This window comes from Chiloscyllium plagiosum, chromosome 6 (assembly GCF_004010195.1).
Source record: "Chiloscyllium plagiosum isolate BGI_BamShark_2017 chromosome 6, ASM401019v2, whole genome shotgun sequence".
NCBI lineage: Eukaryota > Metazoa > Chordata > Chondrichthyes > Orectolobiformes > Hemiscylliidae > Chiloscyllium > Chiloscyllium plagiosum.
Genome location: NC_057715.1, coordinates 117485288 through 117507528, shown reverse-complemented (window position 1 = coordinate 117507528; position 22241 = coordinate 117485288). Strand labels below are relative to the sequence as shown.

Below are 22241 nucleotides of genomic sequence, written 5' to 3'. Positions count from 1 at the left end.
ATTTGGTGCTGCACGGGAGGCTGTTAAATAAGCTAAGAGCCCATGATGTAAGGTACTGGTGTGGATAGAGGATTGGCTGACTGGCAGAAGGCAGAGATTGGGAATAAAGGGGTCTTTTTCAGGATAGCAGCCTGGTGACTAGCGGAATTTCGCAAGGGTCAATGTTGGGACTACAACTATCCATGTCATACATTAATGATCTAGGTGAAGAAACAGAGGACATTTTTTCTAAGTTTGCAGATGACACAAAGATAGGTGGAGGGACAGATGGTGTTAAGGAGAGGGAGGGAAGGCTTCAGAAGGACTTTGACAATGTTAGGAGAATGGGCAAAGTGGCAGATGGAATACAGTGTGGGAAAGTGTGAGGTTATGCACTTAGGAAAAATAGACGCACAGACTATTTTCTAAACAGGAAAAACCTTCAGAAATCTGAACCATCAAGAGACTTGAGAGTCCCAGTACAGGATTTGCTTAACATGCCGGTTCAGTTGGCAGTTAGAAAGGTAAATGCAATTTTAGCATTCATTTCAAGAGGACTAGTACAGAAGAGCAGGGATGTACTGCGGAGGCTGTTAAAGGCTCTAGTCAGATTGCATTTGGAACACTGAGTAATTTTGGACCCTATATCTAAGGAGGGATATATGTCGTTGGAGGGAGGTCCTGAGGATGAAGGGCTTATCATAGGAGGAACAGTTGAGGACTCTGGGCCCATACTCAGTTTAGAAGGAGTGTGTGTGTGTTTTTTTGGGGGGCGGAGGGGCGGAGGAATCTGGTTGCAAATTACAGAACACAGAGGCCTGAATAGAGTGAAGAAGATGAGTCCTATGAGAGACTACGACCTGAGGGCTGAGTCTCAGAGTGAAAAAAAAATGCCCATTTATGGATGACCTGAGATAAGAAGGAATTTCTTCAGCCAGAGAGTGGTGAATCTCTGGAACTCACTGCTACAGAGAACTATGGAATCCACATCATTAAGTATATTTTAAGACATGATTAGATAGGTTCTTGATTAGTAATGGAAACAAAAGTCACATGGAGAAAGCATGGAAGTGGGATTGGACAACATATCAGCCATGATCGAATGGTGGAGCGGATTCAATGGGCCAAATGGCCTAATTCTGCTACTATAACCGATAACAGATGTTAGGCTAAGTCGTGGTATTACCTTTTCTTTAAAGTAAACATGTTACATTGGCAATTTTATTCTCTTGCTTTGTCACCTTACTTTCCCCTTACACCCAAACCCCAGTCCTGAAGAAAGGTTACACCCGAAGCATTGACTTCTCCACTTCCTGATGCTGCCTGGCTTGCTGTGTTCTTCCAGCCTCCTGCTTTTCAACCTTTAGGACATTACAAAGCACTTTATAACTGATAATGTGCTGTTTGAACTGTGGCAATGCAAGAAATGGCAGCAATTTTTCACACAGCAAGATTGCAAAAATAGCAAATAGTTACTGTAAGAAATTCTATCAGAATAGCAGAGGTCTCAGTGCTGGGCAGCTGGCTGCTGTGTTGAAGTGAGATACCCCCATCATAGTTCCAGAACAGTGGGAGCTTACATGGAAGCCGATGGGATAGGGCTTGGTGGCAGATTAAGGAAGTGCGATTTCCACTGAAAAAGCTTTTATCCTTTAATTCCCTGAAGGACAAGGTCAAAAATCACAATACACCAGGTTTAGTCCAACTTAAAAATACCTGCTTTTGGAGCACTGCTCCTTCATCAAGTGTTGAAGGAGCAGCACTCCGAAAGCGAGTGTTTTCAAATACCCCCATTGGACTATAACCTGGTATCGTGTGGTTTTTGACCTGCCCAACCCAGTCCAACACCAGCACCTCCACATCATCCCTAAAGTACATCCGTGAATTAAATAAGTTTTTCCAACAATCGTTTCATGATCATCATTAGGCTCCTAATTCCAGATTTTTATTTAATGCAAATAGGAGAAAGTGAGGTCCGCTTCCCCAGTCCCCAACGCCTCATCTTCACCATGGACATCCAGTCCCTGTACACCTCCATCCCCCATCACGAAGGACTCAAAGCACTCCGCTTCTTCCTTTCCCGCCGTACCACCCAGTACCCTTCCACCGACACCCTCCTTCGACTGACCGAACTGGTCCTCACCCTGAACAACTTTTCTTTCCAATCCTCCCACTTTCTCCAAACAAAAGGAGTAGCCATGGGCACCCGCATGGGCCCCAGCTATGCCTGCCTCTTCGTAGGGTATGTGGAACAATCCATCTTCCGCAACTACACTGGCCCCACCCCCCATCTTTTCCTTCGCTACATTGATGACTGTATCGGCGCTACCTCGTGCTCCCACGAGGAGGTTGAACAGTTCATCCACTACACCAACACCTTCCACCCCGACCTCAAATTCACCTGGACAGTCCCGGACTCCTCCCTCCCCTTCCTAGACCTTTCTGTTTCTATCTCAGGCGACCGAATCAACACGGACATCTACTACAAACCTACCGACTCCCACAGCTACCTGGACTACACCTCCTCCCATCCTGCCCCCTGTAAAAACGCCATCCCATTCTCCCAATTCCTTCGTCTCCGCCGCATCTGCTCCCAGGAGGACCAGTACAAAATACGTACAACACAGATGGCCACCCTCTTCAAGGACCGCAAGTTCCTCCCCGACGTGGTCGACGGTGCCCTCCACCGCATCTCCTCCACCTCCCGCTCCTCCGCCCTTGAGCCCCGCCCCTCCAACAGCCATCAGGACAGAACCCCACTGGTCCTCACCTACCACCCCACCAATCTCCATGTACAGCGCATCATCCGCCGTCACTTCCGCCACCTCCAAACAGACCCCAGCACCAAGGATATATTTCCCTCCCCACCCCTATCAGCTTTCCGTAGAGACCACTCCCTCCGCGACTCCCTTGTCAGATCCACACCCCCCACCGACCCAACCACCACTCCCGGCACCTTCCCTTGCAACCGCAGGAGGTGCAACACTTGCGCCCACACCTCCCCCCTCACTTCTCTCCAAGGCCCCAAGGGAAACTTCCATATCCGCCACAGATTCACCTGCACCTCCACCCACATCATCTACTGCATCCGCTGCAGCCGGTGTGGCCTCCTCTATATTGGGGAGACAGACCGCCTACTTGCGGAGCGATTCAGAGAGCACCTCTGGGCCACCCGGACGAACCAACCCAACCAACCTGTGGCACAGCATTTCAACTCCCCCTCCCACTCCACCGAGGATATGCAGGTCATTGGACTCATCCACCGCCAAACCACAACAACCCGACGCCTATCACCTCACCTTGACCTCTTTCCACCTATCACATTTCCAACGCCCCTCCTCCAAGTCCCTCCTCCCTACCTTTTATCTTCTCCTGCTGAACACTCTCTGCTCATTCCTGAAGAAGGGCCTGTGCCCGAAACGTCGAATCTCCTGTTCCCTGGATGCTGCCTGACCTGCTGTGCTGTTCCAGCAATAAAGTTTCACATTTAATGCAAATACCATCATCTGCCAAGGCAGAACATTAGCTGGGTCTCTGGAGAGAGTCAGACAGCATGGAAACAGACCCCTATTCCTGGTGAAAGGCTTTTGCCTGAAACGTCGATTTTACTGCTCCTCGGATGCTGCCTGACCTGTTCTGCTTTTCTAGCATCACTCTGGTTTCCAGCATCTGCAGTCCTCACACTTGCCTAACAGACACTTCAGTCCAACCAGTCCATGCTGAACATAATTCCAAACTAAACTAGTTGCACCTGCCTGCTCCTGGCCCATTATCGCTCCAAACCTTTCCTATTCACATACTTATCCAAGTGTCTTTTAAGCATTGTAATTCTACCTACATTCACCACTTCATCTGGACATTCATTCACACGCAAAGTACCCCTCTGTGTAAAACATTTGTCCCTCACATCTTTTTTAAATCTCTCTCATCTCACCTTAAAAATGTGCAGCCCAGTCTTGACATTCCTCCATCCAAGGAAAAAGACAACTACCTTATCTATAACCCCCATTATTTTATAAACTTCTATAAAGTCGCCTCTCCACCTCCTATACCAGAGTGAAAACAATCCCAGGTTTTCTAGTCTAACAATAACACCATTGGCCATTACTCCCCACCCTCAAGTATCATCAACAACACCACAGAGAGTTACTGAGGGCACAAGGAGTTCCTCTGCTTTGAGGCATCCTCAGAAAGATGTGTTGTAAATTTTCATACGAGAGAAGAGGCATTGGCCAGAGTGGAGGGGAACCCTTTCTAATTGTATTGTTGGAGTAACCAGGATATCAATTTGATGCTGGCAGCTCACATAATACACCAACTTCTGACAACCTGAGAGGTTCCTTCCGTGTGGAAGGGAATGATACCTCCACTGAAAACACCAGTGGCTGCTGATTTCAGTTTGATAACCAGCAAAGTCACTGCTGTTCTGCTGCTGTGGATGTTTCTAGTGTCAGGACTGTCATAGGGACCAGGTCTGCTGCAATAACTCCCCAACATTTACCTGGCTTCCACCATTCCAGTGGGTGACCAGTTTTGACGACAGTTGTTCCTACAACTGTTAGTCTGCATACTGAGGAGAACTGTCCTGTTCTACTTTCAGAAGTGCTGTGGGATCATTTACCTTCACCTGATGGTAGATAGATCCTCAGTTCAGCATCTTGGACAAATCACCATTTTGATTGTGCAAGACTCCTACAGTGTTGCGTGTGTTGTATTAACCTTGATCTTGTGCTCAACTTCACGGAATAGGTAGACACCCACAGAGAACAAGATCAACTGCATTACAGCTAATAAGCTGTGGGAGTAGCTTCAATGGGAGGCTTGCTGCTAAATTTAAGACCTAGTGGTGTTAGTGGAAGTGTAACATGAATTGATATAAAGTTGGTTAAAAGCTAACATTTGGAAGCTGATGCAATGTCTTACTGTGTTGTGTTGGGACTGCCTGACCTCTACGTAGCTTTGATTGTTGAACTGGATGTGTGGAACATAACTTCAGGATTGGTAGCTGACACAAAGTGGAAATGTCAGGAGGATTTTAGCACCTTCGGGAGAACAGACCAGTGAAGCAATTGATCAGATAGATGAAATGTGATGCAAAGTATAAAAGTTCTGAAGACCCGAAATGTTAACTTTGCTTTCTCTCCCAGACCTGCTCAATTTTCCCAGCAATTTGTTCTGGTACAAAAAGTCAGATTTGTTTTTCAGCTTTGTTCTTTATAGATTTTAATTCATAAATGACATCCATAAATAACTATACAACCAATACAGAACATGAGAAGTGCAAGTTCTTATTAAATGACTGCTCCTGTCCATGGGGTGAGAATGGCCATTTCAGCAGGTAGACAACTGATTGGGATCAGTTTGAATATCCACATTCAGAGCTTGGATTTGAATCTGAACCCCAATGAAGTGCTGGGATAAGCAGCGTAAGGTTGAATGAAAACAGAGGACTATGTAAATCTAATGTTTTGGCTGGTGGAGATGATAGATTACAGAAAGAGCAGCAGCTGAACTGTACATCTGTAGAACAAACTGCTACACTTATTGATGTTCTGTAGCTATCATTTACCTTAGTCCAGCCATAATGTGAACGCTTCCTCAATTTCAGAGTGTACTCAACATTCAGCCAAAAGGATAAATGTGAACAATTGAAAACACCTTGGAAGTTAAGACACAGGACCACTGAAATCTACCATTTACCCCAAAAGCCTGAGCAGCCCTTCTTCAAACTTTAATACTTTGGAAAGCAGGGATAATACCATACCATTGGGCTGTATGTATTTAAATCAAAACATAGAATGTGTGTAGAATTCCCCAGACAGTACACACAGTGAGGTAATATCACTATTATTGTCAGTAACAAACACAATGAGGCAAATGTTTCAGCTTTTGCAAACAGAATTGTGAGGGCACAGGTTAAGTATTTTAAACTTATCAACCCAAGCAACAGTGTAGACAGATAGAATTGTACTCTTGGGATCCAAATCTGTTTAAAGATAGTGTGGACTTTCTGTTCACTAAACATATGGAGCAGAAAGGGTCCTGGGCAATGCAGCAGCTAGGGGCTTCCTCAGTCGGTTCTGTATAGGTCTTCCTCAACTCTTCACATGGAAATCAGAACCTAAGCTAGTGGTTAGCATCAGCCTGCTTTGGCTAGCTGATCTGAGCAGCACTAGGGCAGACTCCTCCTTTAACAGACTATCAGGAGTTGGCATATCTAATAGCAGCTCTGAATGCCCACAGAACCTGCATTAAGGTCAGGACACTAAGAGTTTGAACCACATGGACAGAAGGTGTTTGAGGCGGCTCCAGAGTTGAGTAAAAGCACCCCAGCAATTCCAGTCCCCAATGATCATCCTCTGATCCTTGGTGCTCTGAAAGAGACTGGCTAATTAATTCCAAACAAGGTTTCCCCTGCACTTCTACATTTATTGGACAGACTCAAATGTAGGGACCAAAGAGATGTTCACATTCCAAACAATGGTACAAAAAGCTCTCAACCTCAAGGGTACAAGGTAAACAGGAAATGGAATTTCAGAGAAAGACTGAAAGCATTTGTCTTTTCTAATATTTGTATATACAAGTTCATAACCAGGTCCTTCCCAACAACCTTCCACTCCAGTGAATTAATGTCCAGCAGTTTTTATGAATAAAGAAGATAGGAACATGGAACACCATCCTCACTAGAGAATGGAAAACTTAGCAAACATTGTCACAAAGTGCAAAACCATCCCTATAATTCAAAACTATTCAAATACTGAAAGCAAATCTACTTCTCTCCCTCCCTTAAAAATCCTGAAAAAACAACTTTTGAAAATTCATTTTTAAAGTCACTAACAAAATGCTATTTGGTTTGGGTGGCAGCTTACCCCATTTGTCCTCACACAAAACTTTACTACAGTATTTGGGAAACAGTCACTTGTTCATATTTTCTCTGGAAACAGTGCAAAAGAGATTGTAGGTTTAACAACAAGCAAATAACATTCCCGATTTCTTTTAGAGAATAAAGTTTGCAGTTGGAATTAAAGAGAAAAAAAAGTACTTATGCTATACAGCTGATTGCAAATATCCACTTCCAGACGGGGCACAATTTGAATTCAAGGGCTGGGCAAGACTCTGGTTAGGTTTCTTTTACCACTATCCTTTTTCACAGAATCATACAGCATAGGAGGAGACCATTTGGCTCATTATGCCCATGTCAGCCCTTCCTTTCCCCAATTTGCTTCTCTCCTCAAAATTGCTGGTTCATGCTCTGGCCAAACTCATTGGTACCATGCACATACTGATACTTCACCCTCTCCTGACATTCTCACCTTGGAGTGGCCACAGCAGAGCAGAGGGATCTGGATTCTACTTGAGATTTGCAAACAAGGTTTGTTAGGAATCACAGTATCGCCTGAATAATCTGACCCTCCCTAACACAGGGAGGGAGATCACCTTTATGGATAACCTGCTTGGGTTCAGCTCTTATTGCAGAGTCGGAACCAAACTTGGATCTTCAGGGCTGTATGTTTCAGTCATGTGTCGGTTTTGACCTACAACAGAGCAGTACTATGACTATGAATACAATTAACATTATAATTAAAAAGTGACTACAGTCAACACTTGGAAGAACGAAATATCCTTTTTGCAGAGTGTAAAATAAACATTCAAAATGCAAAATAAGACTTGTAGTTCATTCAATGCATATCTCTGCAAATAATTAAATTAAAAAAATATTCTAAGTAGGTTCTTTTAAGCCTTTGGTTAAGACTTCTGCCTAAAATGCACAAGTAGACACGGGGAGGAACAGAATGAGAGACAAGATTCTCACCCACTCTCCACCCGAACACTCTCAGCAGCAGTTAGTTAGGGCTCAAAAAACTGCAGATTCACACACACTAAGGTCTTATGACACACACACACAAAGACACCAGCTTGCACCCAATTTGCGAGCACATGCACTTGCATAAAATTTCATAGCAGTAAATAGGTACAAAAACGAGCAGTCTAGAAACAACAGTTCCCAGAATCACCAGTGCTGTTCACATTACCATATACTGCAACCATCCAACTGGTGTCAGGGTGACCAGGCAGTAATTGTGATATTGAAGACTGATTGGATGAAGTCCAATGCACAATCCTGGACCATACAAAAGACTACGTCCACAAGATGGAGAGTGCCAATCTGAGTCTTAACTAGACAAAGGGCTGGCAGGTGTCTGTCCTCACCAGGGGGCTGCCAGTTTGCTGTGAAATTTGTAAATAATGGAAGCACAGCTCACAAGGTGAAGAGACAGCAAAGCTCTGCACCAGGGGAACAATTAGTACAGGCTACCCAGTTCCTCACGAGAGGCAGTGGGGGTCACTGAGTTACATCACAAGTCAATGCTTGTAGCTATTCATTTTCGCTGTGTCTGGCATGTGTAGCAGCGACAGAAAAAAAAAAATCTTACTAAGAAAGGCAAACAAAAGGACAGTAAATTTTTCAAACACAAATATACCAATAGTTTCCAGTTCACAAGGTAAACTTTTTTGTGCAAATTAACAAAAAAAATCAAATTAATAATAAGCAAAAAGGAAGGGGATCAATGGAAAGTTCCAAACTATAATGGATTTCTGTCCCTCTTGACAGAGTGTCACATCATGGACTGACTTTCATCACTTTATAATGATAGCCAGTTTGTCTGCACTTTTACAGACCTCCCAAGCTGTGCTGTACTGGGGCTGTGTCTTGAATTTGCAAATAGAGCATCTATAATGCAAAATACTGACTGCACGAACCTAATCTCAAGCCATTTAGTGAGACTGAATAACTTTGTGATCAAGTTTCTATTAAACAGGAGAAGCTGCAGCCAATGAATGAACGCACAGCACCAAGAAGCAGAAAGCAGAGATGTAAAATGACAAAAAGCTTCCTGGTCAACGAAAGAGGCAGCTTCTCCAAGTCGAAGATAGCTGCCTTCCAGGAACATTGAAGGGCTTTAGGGTCTCCAAAATATAGATTTGTCACACACTTATCACCCATAATATCCTCAATTTCAGCTCTTTAGTGTAAACAGGTGACATTTGCTCTGTGCTTTTTTACTTGAACTCCAGACACACACGCACATTCACTTGCTAGTGCTGAATTAGTTTATAGACGAGCTATCAGACCATTCTTCTCTGGCTCAAGGAAGTTCTTGACCATTGCATCGATCAGTTTGTTGAGCTCTTCAGCCAGGTAAGCTGTGCCACTGCAAATGTAAAGCAAACAGCAGTTATCTTTAAACCCAGGTACAAGCTGTAACAATGGGCCATACCCTGAACAAACTAGAATTGAGGAAAAAATACAAACAAATAAATTGGAAATACATGTTCAATAGAAGTGTGCTGATATTGTGGAGCACAGTCTGCTAGACCCCAAAAACATAATCCTTTGTATACGAAATAGCTACATAAAACCGTAAGAATAAGTGAACAGTGTCTTGTGTTTTAATAAATAGGGGACAAAGACCACAAAAGTAAAGGATAAATTTAACTAGGGCAATAATTAGGTTACAATTACATTACAGTATGCAGCTTTGGGTGGCACAGCGGTTGACATTGCTGCCTCACAGTGCCAGAGACATCGGTTCCATTCCATCCTCGGGCCACTGTCTGTGTGGAGTTTGCACATTCTCCCAGTGTCTGCACAGGTTTCCTCCGGGTGCTCCAGTTTCTTCCCACTGTCCAAAGATGTGTAGGTTAGGGTGGATTGGCCATAGTAAGTTATCCCATAGTGTCCAGGGATGTGAAGGTTAGGTGGATTAGCTATGGGAAATCTTCGAGGAGAAAGTGAGGTCTGCAGATGCTGGAGATCAGAGCTGAAAATGTGTTGCTGGAACAGTGCAGCCAGTCAGGCAGCATCCAGGGAACAAGAGAATCGACGTTTCAGGCATAAGCCCTTCTTCAGGATTCCTGAAGGGCTTATGCCCGAAACGTCGATTCTCCTGTTCCTGGATGCTGCCTGACCTGCTGCGCTGTTCCAGCAACACATTTTCAGCTAGCTATGGGAAATGCAGGGTTACAGGTATAAGGTGAGGGGGTGGGATGAACTTCAGAGGATTGGTGTGGACTCAATGGGGTGAATGGCCTGCTTTCACACGATAGGGATTCTCTGATTGAGCAGTATAATTTTGAAGAATATTAAAATCACTGTACAATGTCGGTTAAAAATTACAGTAATGAGCCGAGACTTTAGCAACTGCAATCATTTTTACAGGAGGAAGAAAGAATGAGAGACATAGATTAGTATTTTGATGCAATGAATTTAATTTTCCTTGATGGACAGCAGAAGGGGTAAACCACTTCAAATGAGTGACAAGAGATTTAGGAGAATTTTTCTTTAAAAACGGACGGGGTTGAAGTAGAGATAATTGCATCATCTTGGAGAAACACAGATAAAAGTTTGAAGCACTGAACAATACAGGAGGTGTGCACAAGGAAGTGGAATTTAGTTTTATTGTCCCAGCAGGAGGTGCAATAGGGACAACCAGTTCTCAAACTACAAGATAAACTTGTATGAAGTTTGTCTTTTGTGATCATGTAAAGCACAGTGATATTTGAACAAATATCAGTGGGGCAAATATCTGTAATCTAAATCTACAGTGTTCTTTCACTTTACCGCTACATCAGTTTATTTTCACAGAAATTGCATTAAAAAACAATGGGACAAGAATTATGATACTTTTTATTTATCATGGGACACAGGTGTTACTGGCTGGCCAGTATTTATTACCCGTCCCTAGTTGCCCTTACAAAGGTGGGGGTGAGCTGCCTTCTTGAACCATTGCAGTCCATGCTATGGGTAGACCCGCAATGCCCTTAGGGTGGGAATTCCAGGATTTTGATCCAGCAACAGGGAAGGAATGGTGATATATTTCCAAGGCAGGATGGTGAGTGGCTTGGAAGGGACTTTGCAGGTGGTGGTGTTCCCAAGTATCTGCCATCCTTGTCCTTCTAGATGGTAGTGACCATGTGTTTGGAAGGAGCTGACTAAGCAGCCAGGCTTTGGTAAGTCAGGAGTTGAGTTATGCACTCCAGGATTCCTACTTTCTTGTTTGCTCTTGTTGAAACAGTACTAGTATGAAAAGTTCAGTTTCTGTTCAATGACAACACCCAGGATGTTGATGGTAGGGGTTCAGTGATGGCGACACTATTAAACGTCAAGGGGCAATGGTTAGATTCTTTCTTGTTGGAGATGGTCATTGCTTAACACTTACATGGCATAAGTTCTACTTAGCACTGTCCAAGCCTGCATATTGTGCAGATCTTACTGCATATGGGCATGGCCTGTTTCAGTATCTGAGGAATTGTGAATGGTACTGAACACTGTCATCAGCAAATATCCTCATTTCTGACCATGTGTTGGAAATGATATCATTGATGAAGCAGCTGAAGATGGTTCAGCCTCAGGTAATATCCTGAGAAAGATGTCCTACCAACCACCACAACTATCCTACCAAGTACAGAGGAACCTCGATTATCTCACATTCAATTATCCAAATTTCAGATTATCTGGCAAGATTGCAAGGTCCCGATGCTTGGCTAACTACATTATCTGGCATTCAATTAACCAAACAAAATTCTTCCCACCCATGCCCTTCAGATAATCGAGGCTCCTCTGTACCAGGTATGACTCGAACCAGAGAGATTTTCCCAACTCTCACTGACTCCAGTTTTGCCAGGGCTCGTCGATGCCACACTCGATCAAATACAGCCTTGATGTCAAGAGCTGTCACTCTCACCTCCCCTCTGGAATTCAGCTCTTTTGTCCATGTTTGAACCAAGGCTGGGCTGAGGTCAGGAGCGGAGTGGCCCTGGCGAAACCCAAACTGGGCGTCAGTGATAATGTCCAACAAATCACAAACAAAAACAGTTCTAAAGAAGGGTCACCAGACTCAAAACGTTTTATTGTTGTTTTCTCCGCACAGACGCTGTCAGAACTGCTGAGTTTCTCGAGCAATTTCTGTTTTGGTTTGTTTTAGAACTCTAGCATCCACAATTCTTTGATTTACGTTTGTGAGCAGGTTAAGCAAGTGCTGCCCGATAGCACTGCTGATGACACTTTCCATCACTTTAATGATGATCTGGTGCAGACTAATGGGGTAGTAATTGTTGGGTTGGATTTGTTCCTAGTTTTGTGTACAGGACATACCTTGACAATTGGTCGGGTAGATGCCAGTGTCCCCTTGCTAACATTTGGACTTTAGATGGGCCTTCAGCACTGTTTTCATCAGTGGAGTTGAGTCACTGACTGACCATGAATTAGGTGAATGGCATAATGAACTCTTCTAGTTTTAATAAGAAGCCAGATTTATTTTAAGTAAATACTCATGATGGCACTCCCCATAGCTTTTATGCAGCATTCTAACCTTTCCATGATAAATATGTAGTGGTCAGAAAATAAAGGTGAAAACCATTGTTCCATCAGGTTCAATTCATGGAGTTCAATGTAGCTAAGTGTGAGGTGATTCATTTTGGTACCATAGCTTTTATGCAGCATTCTAACCTTTCCATGATAAATATGTAGTGGTCAGAAAATAAAGGTGAAAACCATTGTTCCATCAGGTTTGAAGTCATAGAGCAACACTAACCTCTGGCCTGGTGGTGCACAGAACTCAGCATAGTATTTGATCTTTGGCTCAGTGCCACTGGCCCGCAGAGTGGCTAAACAGCCATTCACAAAGCTGAAGGTGATCATTTGGCTGCTTCTACTTATGGGCAGCACCTGTCATGGGGAACAGACTACTTGTTAGTTTGGAACATTTGAAGAATAGAATGCAAAACCAAGTCAACAATATATAGCACCATTACAGAATTAGATAGAATATACAGCACAGACACAGATCATTCCACCCAACTAGTCTATACTGATATTGGTACTGCACTTGTACCTCTGCCTACTCGTACTCATCTAACTATCAGCACAACCCTTCTTCATATGCTTATCTATCCTTCCTTAAATGAATATGCTCTACTTGCCACCTTGTCTAAACTCTGATTTATTGCAATGTCCTGTCTGCAATCCCCAGCCCTGTAGAATTGCAGCTGAGGGCGAGCCTGCATCTGAAGCGTAGAACCCCTGCAGTGTGGATGCCGGCCATTCAGTCCATCAAGTCCATACGGACCTTCTGAAGAGCATCCCACCCAGACCCAATCCCCTACCTTATCTCTGTAACTCTGCATTCCTAGTGGTTAACCCACCTAGCCTGCACGTTCCCGGACACTATGGGCAATTTAGCATGGTCAATCCACTTAACCTGCACATCTTTGGACTGTGGGTGGAAACCAGAGCACCCAGAGAAAACCCAAACAGACACGGGGAGAACGTGTAACCACCACACAGACAGTCACCTGAGGCTGGAATCAAACCCAGGTCCTTGGTGCTGTGAGGCAGCAGTGCTTACCACTGAGCCACGGTGTCACCCATCTGGGGCAAATCTGCATCAGGGCAGGACACTCCCAGCGGGTCCGGACCATTTAGCCACAAATGACCCTGGGGTCATCTGCTCAATTCTTCCAGACCAACAGGATCTAATATGGAGCAGGCTCTCTTTATTCTAGCTGCAGATCCTAGAACTGCACTTTGAACTAGTAGGAGCACAAGGGAAAACGAAACTCGGAACACACAGGAGGTACAGCATTGCAAAGACCTCGTCACAACTATAAATATTTAAATGCAATCTCAATCAACAAACGTCTTGTTAACTATCATTTTAGTTGTAGGACATGGCTAAATGGCCATTGTGTCAAATTTAAGCAGCCTCTTCATGCATCCCAAGCAGGGTAAAAGTTATTTTGGTGAAGCATTTCCCATCTCTAATGAGCATTCTGCCCAGCATCTGATTTTAGGGATCCTTCAACGCTTACATTAATGAGTGTGACTAAGATTTTTTAAAACAATTAATGAAAAAGGAAAGTAGTTAAATCCACAAAAATGATGACAGTTGTTAATTCCTACATTTTGAAAACGTCAGTCATCTGAATAGAATTGAAAGCTGCAAGATTTCACTTATTTATTATTGTTGTCAATAACCCTCCTTCCAGATTTATTTGTTACCCAGAAGTAAGCCAGATAGACCCAGGGGTTCAGGTGCATCGTTCCTACAACACGACATCACAGGTAGACAGGATGGTGAGGGCGGCGTTTGACACGCTTGCCTTCATTGGTCCAAACTCAGAGTATAGGAGTTGGTACGTCATGTTACAGTTGTACAGGACGTTGGTGAGGCCACCTTTGGAGTACTGTGTACAAGTCTGGTCACCCTGATATAGGAAGGATATTATTAAATTGTAAAGGCTGCAGAAAAGGTTTATAAGGATGTTACTGGGACTGGAGGGTTTGAGTTAGGAGGAGGAGCTGGATAAGCTGGAATTTATTTTCCCTGGAGTGTAGGAGGTTTAGAGTGACTTTATAGAGTTTTATAAAATCGTGAAGTGGGCAATTAAGGGAAATAATAAAGGTCTTTTTACTAGGGAAGGGGAGTTCAAAACTAGTAGGCATAATTTTAAGGTGGTGGGGAAAAGATTTAAAAGGGACCTAAGGGGCAATGTTTCACACAGAGAATGGTTAGTCTATAGAATGAACTGCCAGAGGATATGGTAGATGCAGATACAGTTATGACATTGAAAAAACATTTGGACAAGTACGTGAAAAGGAAGAGTTTAAAGGGATATGGGCTAAATGCAGGCAAATGGGACTTGTTTAGTTTGGGAAACCTGGCTGATATGGATGAGTTGGACCAAAGGGTCAGTGTCTGTGCTGTATGATTAACTGGCACTTTGATGAAAAGATCACTGATGTCAAAGGTAATATAACTGCCTAGTACAGTAATAAGTTCTTGCCTTCTCTTCTGTTCCACACGTACAGCCACCTTGAGCATATGACAATGTGATCATGTGTGAATGCACCCTTCTCTGGAGACAAAGGTTCTTTTGCCTTAGTGTTTAAGAAGGAAGTGTAAACTCATTCATGCATAATGCTGACCAACATTTAACCAGACCCTACTCTCAAAGACCCCAAAACAAAATAAAACTTGTTAGCAGTTATTTTTCTGCTCTGGCTGGCAGTGAGGATGTGATCACAGGAGGCAGAGAATCCAGATCACACTGCTGTACGTGTGTGCTCCAACTCCGCCTGACATCAAGATCACATCACCCCACAGTTTTGTGTATCCCTCACAGACAAACCCATCAACTTTCAGGCTCTCTACATGCTCATCTAAACCTTTTATCTACTAGTCCCCAATTTTCCCCCTCTTGCATTTGGCACACCACATTGCTATGCCCTCTATCATGGTCCAATGCCCGTTGATTGAAGCAGGCTGATAACGACTTGGAGAATTCCCCCTAAAACAAATATACTCCTAAGCAATACAGATCGCATCCTTAAGTTTGGAGTTGCCATCTTTGGTGTCATTATCCCTCCAAGCACAACAAATACTGCAACCCAACCCCGACTTGTGTTCTGCACATTTTCCAACACACATGGATGGACCATGATAATGTTAACAGCTCAATGCCCCAGGACTGAATTGTGAGAATAGCCCTGACTGCACATGACTCAGATTCTGCACTGAGGCTTTCCACAGATTCCCAACTGATATCCCAGCAATCCCTGGACTGTTTGGACTTGATATACAAGATTGATTTTGGTTCAGTTCCAGGACTGCAAGAATATCAACCTCTGAATGATCGTAGTTAACCTCAGGACAATGTCCTTGATGGAGTGTTGCACAAACACCTGACTGACTCTTTGTTCCATTCAGGATTGGTCTGGTTTGACTTTCAGGTATGGCTATTTAGTTGAGGCATAAGTAGTGTGTTTGCCACATAAGTTGCAAGAACATACTGTAGCACGGTGCCATAAAGCAACTTGATTGTTCAGCGCTGGCAACTGTGACAAGCTGCCTGCCTTTTGGTCTGTACTAGTCAGACAAGTCAAACCACAGCATTCAAATAAGTGACTGAGCACCAGCAAAGTAAGAATCATAAATTGCATTTTGTACAAATGCACCAAAACAACCTGGAAGGACCCAATGTGAGAGGGTAGTAAGCTCCAATGAGCAATAATGATGTCCTGAAGTACCAGATACTGAAGGGTCAGTATGGCGGAGTCTCTAGAGGGCAGGGGTGAACTTTAAAAAAAAATTAGGAAAGGTACAAGAGTGCGTAGCATGAGAAAGCACCAGGAATTTTAAATCTATGAACAGCAAGAGAATAACTCGTGAACCCTTAGAGAGCCTACAGATTACTACTAGAGTATCATCTTGCTTTTTTAAAAAAAATTACTTCCACCCAGAAGAAATCTACATCTTCCAGCCCCAAACCATTTTAGCGGGTTTTGAGAAGATTTGTAGCTCAGGTTGAGGTTCTGGATGTAAGTTTGCTCGCTGAGCTGGAAGATTCGTTTTCAGATGTTTCGTCACCATACTAGGTAACATCACCAGTGAGCATCCGGTGAGGCACTAGTGGTATGGCCCGCTTTTTATTTAGGTTTCCTTGGGTTGGTGATGTCAGTTCCAGTCCTTTTTTTCACAGGGTGGTAAATGGTGATCCAAGTCTGTGTGTTTGTTGATCGTGCCATGCTTCTAGGAATTCTTGTGCGTATCTCTGTTTGGCTTGTCCTAGAATGGATGTGTTGTCCCAGTCGAAGCGGTGTCCTTCCTCATCTGTATGTAAAGATACTAGTGAGAGTGGGTCATGTCGTTTTGTGGCAGAATACATGATCAACTAGCCACAAAATGACATGACCCACGCTCACTAGTATCCTTACATACAGATGAGGACAACATCACTTTGATTGGGGCAACACATCCATCCTAGGACAAGCGAAACAGAGACACGTGTGAGAATTCCTAGATGCGTGGCACTGTAACCTGAAGTCTATCAACAAACACACTGACTTGGATCCCATTTACCACCCCCTGAGAAAAAGAACTGGAAATGACATCACCATAGGAAATGACATCACCAATCCAAGGAAACCTAAACACCTAAATAAAAAGCGGGTCATACCACCAGTGCTTCATCGGAGGCTCACTGATGATGTTACCTAGTATGGTGACGAAACATCTGAAAATGAACCTTCCAGCTCAGTGAGCAAACTTATATCCAAATCATTTCTTGCTATCGTATTTATTCCATCCTGTTACAATGCTCTTTTCTTTCTGCCTGTCCTTTCGAAGCCACATATCCCTGAATATTTAGTTCCCAGATCTGAGCTCTTTGTAACCATGTCTCTTTAATGGGTACGATCTACAGCATTCACTTGTATTGATGTTGTGAGCTCATTTACTTTGTTCAGAATACATACATTTAAGTAAAAAAAACATTAATTTTGTCTCTTGACAATTGTTTTCACCCTTTGACCCTACGTACTCATGATTTTCTATTTTTCTACGCCCTAAATCTTCCTCGTTCACTCTTGTACAGGTAAGGTGATAAACAGTGCGGATGATAGCGTAAATTGCAGCCAGATATCAACATTCTGATCAGCTGGGCATAGCAGCTGCAAATGGAATTGAATCTGGAAAAGTGTGAAAGATAGACTTGGACAGAGCTAACAAGACCAGGGTTATACAATGAAAATAGGAGCCTGGAAAGTACTGACAATCAAAGGGATCTTGCCATGCACATTCATAGGCAGATAAAGAAGGCGTATGGGATATTTAACAAGGCATAGAATAGAAGAGCAAGAAGGTTATGTTGGAACTGTTAGAAATGCTGGTTAGATCACAACTGGAGCACCATTCCAGACACATTACAGATGAAAGGATGAAATTACACTAGAGGGTGTTGAAGAGAGTTATTAGGGTGCTGCCTGGGCTGCAGTGTCTGAACCAAGAGGAAAGGTTGGATAAACTGGGATTATTTTTCATGGAGCAGCGAAGGTTGAGGAGAGACCTAACAGAAGTGTGTAAGATTATGAGGGGCATAGATAGGGCACATAGAATGCACTTCTTCAATCTGTAGCTGGAAATGTGTTGCTGGAAAAGTGCAGCAGGTCAGGCAGCATCCAGGGAACAGGAGAATCGACGTTTCGGGCATAAGCCCTTCTTCAGGAATGCCTCATTCCTGAAGAAGAGACCTAACAGAAGTGTGTAAGATTATGAGGGGCATAGATAGGGCATAATTGCTGATTGGTGCAGGCACAATGGACTAAATGGCTTCCTTTTGTACTGTGAATGTCCACAACTCTTTAAGCTCTCAAGACAGAGGCCCAGAGAAGCAGCCAGTAAGTCACTGAACCACTAGTACAGCATGTGGCTCAGTGGTTAGCACTGCTGCCTCACAGGGACCTGGGTTTGATTCCAGCCTGGGGTGACTGTGGAATGTGCACTTACTCCTTGTGCCTGCGTGGGTTTCTTCCAGGTGCTCTGGTTTGCTCCCACTCCAAAAGGTGGGCAGGTTAGGTTGGATTGGAAATGCTAAACTGTTCAGTGTCCAGGGATGGGCAGGTTAGGTTGGATTGGAAATGCTAAATTGTCCAGTGACCAGGGATATGCAGGTTAGGTTGGATTGGAAATGCTAAACTGTCCAGTGTCCAGGGATGTGCAGGTTAAGTTGGATTGGAAATGCTAAACTGTCCAGTGTCCAGGGATGTGCAGGTTAGGTTGGATTGTAAATGCTAAACTGTCCAGGGATGTGCAGGTTAGGTTGGATTGGAAATGCTAAACTGTCCAGTGTCCAGGGATGTGCAGGTTAGGTTGGATTGTAAATGCTAAACTGTCCAGTGTCCAGGGATGTGCAGGTTAGGTGGATTGTAAATGCTAAACTGTCCAGTGTCCAGGAATGTGGATTGTAAATGCTAAACTGTCCAGTGTCCATGGATGTGCAAGTTAGGTGGGTTAGCCATGGGTTACAGGGATAGGGTGGGGGCTGGGTCTGGGTGGGATGCTCTTCAGAGGGTCAGACCTCTTTCTACACTGTAGGAATTCTGTGATTCTAAGTTGCCTCCACCAGGTTACTACTTTAACTTTCAAGTCAGGAATTGCTGATGTCTTGTTTCTCACCTCTGCATGGGAAAATGATGAACTGGCAATAACGAAGGGAGATTAGCATGGAAATAAGGTGCAATCGGACACTTTTCTTCTCAATGTAGAGGATCAGATTTTTCCATTCTTGTCTTATTTCCCCAAATTTGTCACCATTCCCTATGCCATTCAAAGGCTGAAAAAAAATTCCATCTGTTGTGTTTCCAAAGTCTAAATCATTAATATGAATTCTGAATGTGGTGCCGGCACTGAGCCTGAAAAACACCATTTCCTTCCTCCTGCCAGTCTAAATAGCTGTCTGCATTTGGTCTTGTGTCCAAGCCAGCGAGCAATCCATACCAATTGCAAGATGCTGTTGCTGCTGTGACCATTCAATAGCTGGATCCTAATCTAAAAACGATGTGAAATATACACAACTTGTAGCAACATCTAGTCTGTTTTGATGATAAAATAACATTGTCATATTAGTGGTCAAAGCTCACACCATTGCAAGGCATCAGAGAGCTGCCAATACCCATAGAACTGTATCTCAATGTGACCCAGGGCCTATGGGATTATCTGTCATTCAGTTTGCAGCTTCCAGATGGCTCATGGGCAAAGTATAACTTAATGTTTATACTTACTGACTTGTTGTTCGGTTGACTATTGTCATATCCAGTAGTTACATCTCTCACATACAAAATTTCAAATTGCCCGCAGTGATCTGGATATTGATTGTCTTTTTCATAGTTTCGAAGTCGATCAAACATTCTCTTAATTGTAGCAGGTTCATAGCATTTAAAGTAGGAAGTCTTGGAGAGATGATAACCATATCTAAACAGAGGCAGTGAATGCCAACATTCGGTTAACATGTAAACACCTTCAGAATATAAGCACATCATTTAATACGGAGAGAGAAGAAGAGTCATAGATTGTTACAGCATGGAAAGAGGCCCTTCAACTAATAGTGTCCAGGCTGCTCATCAAAAATCCAACTATTCAAAATCCCACCTTCCAGCACGTGGCTCACAGCCTTCTATGCTGTGGTGTTTCAAGAGTTCATCCAAATACATCTTGAGGGATCCTGCCTCTACCCCCTTTTCAGGCAGCGACTTTCTAATATCCTGGGTGAATTTTCTTTCCCTCAAACCCCTTCTAAACCTCCCACTCCTTACTTTCAAACTGTGCTCTCTAGTTATTGAAGTCCCTCCAAGTGAAAATATTTGTTCCAATCTACTGTGTCTCTGCCCCTCAGAGCATTGTATACCTCAGTCACATCCTCCTGCGCCTTCTCTGCTCCAAGGGAAGAACCCCAGTCTACCTAGTGTCTTTTCATTACTGAATCACTTCATCCCAGGCAACATCCTGGTGAACCTACTCTGCACCCTCTCTAGTGCAACCACCTTCCTATCATGTGATGACTAGAACAGCAAACAGTACTCCAGCTGTGGCCTAATTAATGTTACATACAGCTCCATTGTAACTTCCTTGCTCTTGCATTCAGCGCCTTGACTGATAAAGGTAAGTGTTCAAACTGCCCACTTAACCACTTGCCCACCTGTCCTGCCTTCAGAGATTTATGAACATGTACACCAATACTTTTTAGGATTAAATTACATTTGCCACTGTTCAGCACTTTTCATAGATGGGCTGGAGTGGAGATCACAGCAGGTCAGGCAGTACCCATGGAGAGAAAGCAAGCTAATGTTTTGAGTCCAGGTGACTCTTCCTTAGAGCTGATGTCAGAGACTTCCAGCCTTGCAGACATATTGCTGTGCCTCCTAAAAGCTCCAAAACCCAGCGCTCAAGCTGATCACACGGGTAGCATTTCCTGCAGATGTGGTCATCTTGATTGCTAGGAGCATCCAAGATTTCATACATTCTGCAGGTCATGTAATATACAGGACCAAACTGCTTTGCCATACCCTGTTTAGTCTTAATTCCTGATTTCCTACTATGTTGGGAATGGAACACTCTCCAGGATGATCTTCCAGTAGCCCCTGTAAGCAATCTCAGGATATGCCCTATTCCCTCTGCATTGTACCAACAATATATTATGCTTGATTTATCTTTACAGGAGTAACTTTTACTTCACCACTGTTACATCTCTCTATTCTATCTTCCTCACCACCTGGATGTATTCTGAAAGAAAGGACAGTACATCATTACAAGTCAGGATTAAAGCCAAGGAACATTTGATATTGCGAGTGCAATTTCAAGTAGGATCTTGCTAGCCAGCAGATATTCATCCCACCATACTGGGAGGGTGCAGAAATGAAAGAACAGAGTTTGAGAGCCATGTATTGTGAAGACAATAGACAAAACAGAACAGGATCAGAGGCATGAACATTTAAGGGACAGGTTTACTAAACTACAACAAATCCTGTTCTAACCCTCCTTCAATACCAATCATATTCTACTCACGTTCTATATATGTTATTCAGTTGATCAGTTATGGTGAGTTTTCTGGTTTCCAGGTATGTTGCTAGTTCTGCCACGACGACAGCAGCACTCACCCCATCCTTATCAAGCACCAGTGTACCACACAGAAATCCTAAGACAGTGAGAGCAAAAATAACTGAATCCAAAGTGTAAATAAAAGAAATCCAAAAACAGACAAGTCTGGTCGGCAAAAATAAAAAGCAGAAAGACGACACTAATCAATGCTACAGATAAAATTTAATGCACAGAAGTGAGAGGTGATTCATTTTGGTAGGAAGAACACAGAATGAAAGCAAGGTAGCAGGGGCCCTGAAGGTACATATGCATAAAACATTTGATCAGGCAGTACAGGTTTAGGGTGAAGTTAATAAATCACAGAGATCCCAGGTCTTATTGTTCAGGCCAGAGAGTATAAAAGTAAGCAAGTTACATTAAACCTATATTAAAAAAACTGGTACAACCTCAACTGGACAACTCCATCCAATTCTGGGTGCCAGATGTTAGGATGTGATGGCATTACAGACTGCTCAAAAAAGTTTCAGGAGAATGGTTCCAGGATGAGAAAAATCAGTTACATTGGATATGATTCGGAGCACCTCAACAAGACCTTCCCTACACCTCCACTACTTGCCTTTAAACAACCGCCAAACCTCAAACAGATCATTGTTCATAGCAAACTGCCAGGCTGTCAGGACAACTCCATACAACCCTGTCACGGTGGACGCTGCAAGACGTGTCAGATTGTGGACATAGATACCACTATTACGCGTGGGAACACCTCCCACCGTGTACATGGCAGGTACTCATGTGACTCAGCCAACATTGTCTATCTTATACGTTGCA

At 43.5% G+C, this 22241-nt stretch overlaps 1 protein-coding gene across 5 annotated transcripts in view; it reads right to left on the bottom strand.

Annotated features, from left to right (window-relative positions):
• Positions 1-5182: 5182 nt before the first annotated feature.
• Positions 5183-22241, bottom strand: part of pgm2l1 (phosphoglucomutase 2-like 1) — a 147589-nt gene continuing 130530 nt past the window's right edge. For all 5 annotated transcript variants that reach the window (XM_043692556.1, XM_043692557.1, XM_043692558.1 and 2 more), the window contains 4 exons: positions 21381-21510; positions 19601-19790; positions 12576-12709; positions 5183-9194 (listed from right to left, as the gene is read on the bottom strand). In XM_043692556.1, the coding sequence (XP_043548491.1) occupies positions 9095-9194; positions 12576-12709; positions 19601-19790; positions 21381-21510 (554 nt within the window). In that variant the 3' untranslated portion in view covers positions 5183-9094. The remainder of the gene's footprint in view (positions 9195-12575; positions 12710-19600; positions 19791-21380; positions 21511-22241) is intronic.